General features: G+C 37.2%; 1 protein-coding gene and 1 long non-coding RNA gene across 3 annotated transcripts; one reads left to right on the top strand and one right to left on the bottom strand.

Moving 5' to 3' along the window:
* Positions 1-2313: 2313 nt before the first annotated feature.
* LOC130509145 (uncharacterized) lies at positions 2314-5408 on the bottom strand. 2 transcript variants are annotated; one of them, XM_057004815.1, is made up of 7 exons: positions 5252-5408; positions 4383-4885; positions 4146-4311; positions 4006-4056; positions 3734-3916; positions 2992-3654; positions 2314-2896 (listed from the first exon to the last, which is right to left on the bottom strand). In XM_057004815.1, exons 2-7 carry the CDS (start codon positions 4847-4849, stop codon positions 2531-2533), a joined length of 1896 nt encoding a protein of 631 aa, XP_056860795.1. In that variant the 5' UTR covers positions 4850-4885; positions 5252-5408; the 3' UTR covers positions 2314-2530. The 2 variants fall into 2 exon arrangements, with proteins under 2 accessions (XP_056860795.1, XP_056860796.1); XM_057004816.1 differs by having other exon boundaries at positions 4383-4894; positions 5252-5403.
* A 124-nt stretch (positions 5409-5532) lies between these two features.
* Positions 5533-7519, top strand: LOC108846916 (uncharacterized). The gene is made up of 6 exons (XR_008943289.1): positions 5533-6108; positions 6437-6634; positions 6730-6797; positions 6872-6926; positions 7016-7135; positions 7230-7519. It is a non-coding gene; the product is annotated as an uncharacterized LOC108846916 (long non-coding RNA).

The following is a 7519-nucleotide window of genomic DNA, read 5'->3' as shown; positions in this document are numbered from 1 at the left end:
TATAACTATATTGTGATCCATCTCATGAGTTATTTTGTATATTTAAGAATAATACATTATTATTAAGTTACAAAATTATTAAATTACAAAAATTATATATATTTGTAAAATTCTTACTACGATGTTTACGGTTCACAATATTTTACGGACTCTATTACACAACATAATAATGAAATATATAGTTTAAACAATAAACAAAAGTAGTGAAACTGAAGGCGTAAAATTTTAACTTTCTAAAGTTCGTATATACTAAGTATATACTGTAAAACATGCATCCGCACAGTTGTGCGGGTCAAGATCTAGTTTATATTAAATAAAAGTAATACTTCCTCCGTTTCATATTGCTTGTCGTTCTAAGCTTATGCACAAAGATTAAGAAAACATTTAATTTTATATATTTCCAAAATAAAAACACTATTACCAATGCACCTAGCCATATATCAACCAATAGAAAAATAGAATAGAGAATATTATCAATAATTTTGCATTGAAAACCGAAAACGACACTTTTTTGAAATAGAAAATTTCCTCTAGAACGACAAATAATTCGAAACAGAGGGAGTATATCTTATAAATATGTGTAAGTCCATTATTTATTGATCCATTTAAAATATAATATGCATGCCCAAAATCAAAAGATTCAAAAGCCATTAATGAATTTTATTAATTATTTGCAAAAATAGGGATATTTTTAGAAAAATTGTAATTTTCGTTAAGGGTATAAAATGGGAACAAATGATATTGATACGTTTTGGAATAATAAGTCTAGAAAATGAATGACGTTTTAAATTGCAGTAATAAGTGGAAGCCCCCTTAGTCCAGTGGTTTGACTAAGGTTTCAATTGCTCTACACCTGGAAGTCTGGGGTTCAAACCCCAGAAAATATCAAATTATGCAGATTATGGAGAAATATGTTACATGAGATCTTCAGCTTGGTGCATGGCGTACCATCGAACATGGATCTCATAGGACGGCTCAGAGTGGTGCAGTCAGGCGTGTATTCTCACATGGTGGTAGAATTGTCGACTGTAGAATCGTCTTTGTAATATTCTCATCGTTATAATATCATAATTAATCGATAATAATCATACGTTCCAAAAGAAACTGCAGTAACAACTTTTAAACAACCAAAACATGCATGTGTTAAGAAATTTATATATCCAAATTTTAACCAGGTACCTAAGGATGTGCCCAAAAGGAACCTTAGAGGGGAAAGGAAATTCATTGTCTTTAGGTACGTGTTCTCGTCTTCTCACTTCTGGATGCGTTTGGTGGTTTCATCCAGAAGTCATTAGGTACGTGTTCTCGTCTTCTCACGTGCTTCGAAGACTGCGGTTACATCAGATAGGAGGAGAGTGGGACTCAGTTCCCTTTTAGAATTAACCATTATTTTAACACTTTTTCACAGTTTTTTTTTAAACTAACTTTTTCACAGTTATTGCATTCATTTATGGTTTTTCTTTTTTGCAAAAAAACCCATAACTCAAAATCAAACAATAAAATTAACCAAATGATTTTTGGTACTTTTATTTGTCATATTCACCTAAAAATTCGAATTATTCAAAAAATGCCATTTATATTAATAACATGCTCAATTATTTTTCAAACAACAAAAACTACGAATACAAATTATTTAAGAAACAAAGAGTATAAAGTTAAATTATAAGAAAGAGAAGAAGATCTAATTATAAAACCATATGTTTTGAAAATTACATGAGCAACTCAACTATAAATAAATAAATAAAAACAGAGAAATTTACAAAATGTAACCTCACACAACCCAGGGAGATATAACATAACTTTTAACACAACAAGTTATATTCTGTAACACCAATGTGGTTGAAAATGAAGTAGATGCTGATATGTTTATGGAGTTTGTTTCAGTTGTTTAATGGAAACTTTGAAGTTGAGTTAAAAACAAAAAACAAAAAATAAAACATAACTTTTAACCTTTCCTCTTCCTGTGAAAAGAGTTTCTGGGAGAACTGAAAAAGAAGCACAGGTACAGAACTTTTAGAATATGAAACAGACCAAGCAAAACAAAAGCATAACGTGTACTGTAAAGATCAACGAACTAATCAAAAATCATGATGGAGTAGTGAAGAAACTAAAGTAACTAACTCGAGCTCGAGGTTGTAAGAAGTGAGGAACTACTCCCTAAGATGTGAAGATTGTTTGGCCTGAGGATGTGAAGCTCTCAGGTTTTGATACAAAGAGTATATGACACGGCGCCAAAACTAATACAAACGCAATCACTGGTTTGAATACGGATCATAACATGGCCTCTAACGCAAATACGAGATTTTGGCAACATCTCAAGAATGAGTTATCCATTCCTCAAAAACCAAATCTGTAAGTTTAAACAGTCTATAAAAACAGTAGATATATATATTATATATAGCCGCCAAAAACAAAGGATGTTCGGTCGATCATCTACAAAAAGATTTCAAGATTCTGTAATGGCAAGCAAGAAGCTGTTGTTGTTGTACGAGGAAATATCAATGAGCATTGAGATAGAGTGAGAGTTTTTTTAGAAGCCAGCCCATCCAGCAGGTTGAGCAGCTTTCTGGTTATCCCTCATCTTTGTGTTCCCAAATCTCTGTTGTGAAGTGTTTCCAGAACTTACAGATCTTTGGGTTGCAGACGCTGAAGCCGTTGCAGCAGCTCTGAAGGACTCTGTCTCGAACCCCCATGGCTCAAAACCTTGGCTTGCTGGAGCAGGAGCTGAAGAAGCTGGTTTACTTTTTGTTCTCACAGACTGATTAAGGGTCTTTGATGCAGATTCCAACACGGGTTCACTAAAAGGTTGCCATGAGTTTGGATCCGAGCTTCCTGTTGACCAATCAGACCTGTCTGTTTGCTGAAGATCCCAAACACTTCCTTCAACCCTATCTCTCTGTTTCAACAAGAACAGTCATAATAATATGTAAGAAAAAACTGATGCAAAGCTAAATGTTGTTGGTCTAAAACGCTTAGATTATAGGTAATTACCGAAGGAGTTGAGGACACGGAACGCATCCCTGGAGATGTTTGGTTATGTGACAAGTCTCTGCTTGGTGAGGCTGACGCAGATTTAGAGGCAAGTGCTTGCTTGAGATCCTGCAACTCTTGCCTCTGCGATCTGCAGATAGCAGAAAGCTTTTCGAACTTAGCAGTAATCTCAGCCTTCTCTGACTTTGTATGCTTCAACTCATCCTTTAACCTCTCTATCTCAGCTTCCAATGCCTCTTCTTTTCCAGGTTTATTACCATTATCAAGCTTCGCGGTATCAAAGTCAGCAACAAACGAGTTAAAAGCATCGTCCTTAGACACTCTTGCCCTGTTACTGGCTGCTGCTGCAGCAGGACTTGTATCCTTACCTCGAGCCTCTCCTCTCACAGGACTAGGCTTTTTAGCTATGTTAGTATTGTTGTCTTCTGATACAACAGAGGTTTGAGCATGCTGAGTCGCCCAAAAGGCACCAAGAGGGCCTCCTCCACTAGCTTGTTCTCCAGACGATGATGGTGGTGGAGGTGGTGGACTTCTACGAGGTGCTGGAGAAGATTTGCTTGATGGTTTTGATGATGAACCGTCAGTAGATTGCATTTCAGGTGGTCCATCAGGTAATGACTTCTGTAAATTAGCAGGAAGCTGCTGGTTGACACGAAACCAAACCTGTAGATACAAAATGTATTAGCCACATTGCAAGTTGTTGCATCAAAATGACAACAAAAGTGTCATTATTATTATTTACCTGTGTAACATCTGGTCGTTCATCAGGTGAACCTTGAAGCATGTCTCTAATGAGATCCGTGACAGAGGAACTGTACTTGGGAGATTCAGGTATACGGTAGTTCCCGTTTAAAACCTGAAGCTTTGATTCTCCATCAAACGCACTCTTGAAATAGCATATCCGATATAAAAGACATCCAAGAGCCTAGCAACCATTTGCAAAAGACATTTAGTGTCCTCGACCTCATTGATTAATCTATCAATCAGGAGAAGCGTTTTCAAAATGGCATTTACCCATATATCGACCTTCTCACTTATAATCTCCCTTCGAAAGAGATCCCACATCTATTTTAACCAATAAAGACACATGAGAATATCAAAACATTGCTCCTTCCTTATAAATCTGTATTAAAAAAGCATTATCTAGTCAAAACCTCAGGAGCTCTATATGCTGGTGTTGTGTGTTTCCTTATATTGTCTTCTTCAATTCCCATCTCTTCTGCTCTTTCGAATACCTTGTGGTTTGTTGAAACGCTTCCGAAATCGCATAGCTTCCACTGTCCATCTGAGCTCAATAGAAGATTCTCAGCCTTCAAGTCTCTGAGACAACAACAACAGTAACATCTGAGCTCAACAGAAGATATCTAGTGAAGCTGCGTGTGTGTATATACCTGTGAGCGATGCGTGGGGACTGAGAATGCATCGCAAAGACAGCATTACACACATCTCTGAAGATCAAAAGAGCCTGTTTCTCTTCAAAGTAACCAGCACCTCTGCTCTCAAGCACTTCCACAAGAGACTTCCCGCAATACTCCATAGCCAAAAGAGCTTCCTTCTTGTTCCTCCCCGTATCCAAGACACCGTGCGCGTACAGCGCGACTACGTTCGGATGCCCCTTCAGAGATTTCAGAACAGAGATCTCTTTCATCACGAGCTCGAGCGACTCCTCGTCGTTGCATATCATGTGCTTCAAAGCGTACTGCTTAGACGCGTGGTTTGTGTCTTGAGCCAAGTAGACGCTGGAGAATCCTCCTTCAGCGATGACGCCTCTCACCTGGACTTTGAGGCTTCCTATCTCGAGGTAACGACCTTCGAGACCCGCGGGCTCTTTCTGAGCGAATGGTTTGAACTTCCACATGGTTTATAGATCAGTGGAAGAGCAACAAGAACGGCTCTGCACAAACTTAATACATTTTTCAGACAACAAAAAAAAAAGCATAGATCAAGCACTACCCAACATGCTAAACAATCAAGTAGAAGTAAAAGTCTGAGTCTTTGCTCAATGTTCTAAGGTGAATCCCTAACCAGATCAGTACAGAACCTCATGAGCATCAAAAACTATAGGGGAATCAAAGCTCAAAATCTACTTCACAAGTGTACTCCTTTGAATCAGATTCTGATTCAAACATCACACACACACACACAACACTAACGAGTCCAAACGATTAATCGGAAACAGAGTCTCTAGCTTTTCCGGGTGATCGAGATCTCGCCTTAGAAACAGAGAATCCAATTCCATATTAGAGGATAAAGATCGTACCTTTGGGAGAAACCCAGATGCTGATGAGAAGAGTTTTATATTTTAACCCCAAAAAAAAAAATCGAAATCACTGTAGCTGCATTAAGATCTGCGTTCGCTTTTGCGTAGAAAGGAGGAAACTTTCACAAAGAACGATTTAGAGAGAGAGAGAGAGAGAGAGGGAGAGAGAGGGGGGGTGAGAGCGGTAAATCAGGGAACCTGAACGTGTACGTGACCATCCCATTATCCTTTTTTATTTTATTTTTATTTTCTCTTGATTGATTGTACTCATATTTTAAGCACTTTGTATTTTAATATATACGTATAAAGTTAGCATTATCTGCTTGATTTGAATTATATTTAGATGATTTTTGTCTGATGAGATGATGATGCACTTGTTGTTTTGCTCCAATTCCAGCCACGTTCTTATCATTATGTATAATATAAAATACCCAAGGTTTTGGTTAGGTCAACATGTTCAAAACAATGTTGTTTTAAGTGATGTTCGTTTGGTTGCCGCAGGTCCGGCGTCTCCGTCTGCGGCAATGATTTTCGCAGCAAACTTGTTCGTTTTATTGACGTCGGTACGTGCGTCTGCGTCTGCGTCTAAACGCCAGAACCTGCGTCAGACGCCCAAAAATCCCGCGGCTGCGACTAATAACCAGCGTCTATTTAACCTATTTACTATTTTACCTTTAACCTAATTCGCTAATTACAAAAATACCTAAGCTATTTTTGACGCAGACGCCTTATCTTCTCCATTGACGCCACTGCCTTTTCTTCTCCATCTCTCTCGAATCTCGCAGACGGGCTTGGACAGATGATCTTGAAACATTGGGATGGGGCCCCCACTTTGTGGGGCCCCCAATTTACAAAAAGTATTTTTTACAAAAATGAAATTTCCATGTATAGAGATACATATATAATGCAAATTTATTTAAAGTAAATAGGAAGCAAACTATATTTTATTATGCATAAATTTAATAGAAAACAATAGGTTTAAGGTTATTATGATTTAAAATGAATGAACTTACAATAAAGAATTGTTAAAAAAACTTGACATAAAGAAAATAGAAAATATATTATTTTATATATTTACAGAAACTTAGTTTTCTCTTTAAATATAATATATAATTCAAAAAAGAAAATTCTTCAAAAACTTTAAATTATTATCAATTTTAAATTTCTTTTTTAAATTTTGAATAGGGCCCCTAAAATTTCAGGACCGGCTCTGGAATCTCGATCTCAGACCCATCTCTCTCTCTCTCGAACCAGCTCTCTCTCTCTCTCTCGAACCAGCTCTCTCTCTCTCTCTCTCTCTCGTTCTCTCAGACTTCTCCATAGCTTTCTGTGTGTGTGTCTCAAGCTCTCCTAAGCTTTGTCTGTCTTTCACTGTCTTGTAAGGTAATCAGATGATTTTTTTTTAAATTCAGGTTTGAGACTCTTGCTGTTTATTTATATCCTATGGCGATACTAATTGTTGTCAATGATGTTTTCAGGTCAACAACACAGATGCTGATGCGAAGATTCGAGTCAATCTCCGTGAGTGTTTGATCGTCTCTCGTAGGTGAGTGTTTGATCGTCTCTCGTAGGTGACTTGAGTTTGTTGTGACTTAGCTTATCTGTTTTTTTCTTTATCAGAGGCGCAAGTTGTTGAGACGAAAGCTGAGGCGAAGAAGAAGAAACCTGTAGAGAGGTAACAACACTCGTTAGACTTACTTACTTCTTCTTCTATATGTTGATATTGAGTTTGTTCCTTCTTGGTATTGTTTTGGACTTCTTCAGGAAGAAGTCAACATCTGATGAACCCAAGGCAAAGAGATTCAGGAAGGCCAAGGATGAGAAGAAGAGCCCTGCCTCTAACAACAAGCCCAAGCGTCCTCTTACTGCTTTCTTCATTTTCATGTAATCTTCATCCTTGCATAGTCGTCTTGTTTTGGTTTTGTTTGCTGGCGCTTATGTACTGAGATTAAGCTGGCATTGTCTGTCTATTTTGCAGGAATGATTTCCGCAAAACTTTCAAAGAAGAGAATCCTTCTTCTAACGTTAAGGATGTAAGTTGATATGATGACTTATTTAGGAAGAGGATGAGGAGAAGCAGTCAGATGATGATGCCGATGAAAAACAATCTGACGAGGCTGATGGGTCTAAGCAGTCGACGTTTACCGTATTAAATCATGTTTTAGTTAATGATTTGATTTTTTTTTTAAGACTTGTTGTAATATTTTTTTTATCAACCAACTTAATTTCATGTTTCTTTTATCTGTAAAACATATTTGTCTTATTTGT

This window comes from Raphanus sativus, chromosome 3 (genome assembly GCF_000801105.2).
Source record: "Raphanus sativus cultivar WK10039 chromosome 3, ASM80110v3, whole genome shotgun sequence".
NCBI classification, from domain to species: domain Eukaryota; kingdom Viridiplantae; phylum Streptophyta; class Magnoliopsida; order Brassicales; family Brassicaceae; genus Raphanus; species Raphanus sativus.
The sequence above is the reverse complement of the archived record's forward strand: the minus strand, read 5'-3'. Positions and strand labels throughout refer to the sequence as shown.

What these genes read in the sequence shown, in the direction of transcription:
- LOC130509145 (XM_057004815.1), bottom strand. Translation starts at nt 4,849, where the DNA reads ATGTGGAAGTTCAAACCATTCGCTCAGAAAGAGCCCGCGGGTCTCGAA. An exon ending in AACGACCAGATGTTACACAG is followed by an intron (nt 3,655 to 3,733) that starts GTAAATAATAAT and finishes TTGTATCTACAG; the next exon opens with GTTTGGTTTCGTGTCAACCA. An exon ending in CCGTGTCCTCAACTCCTTCG is followed by an intron (nt 2,897 to 2,991) that starts GTAATTACCTAT and finishes TTGTTGAAACAG; the next exon opens with AGAGATAGGGTTGAAGGAAG.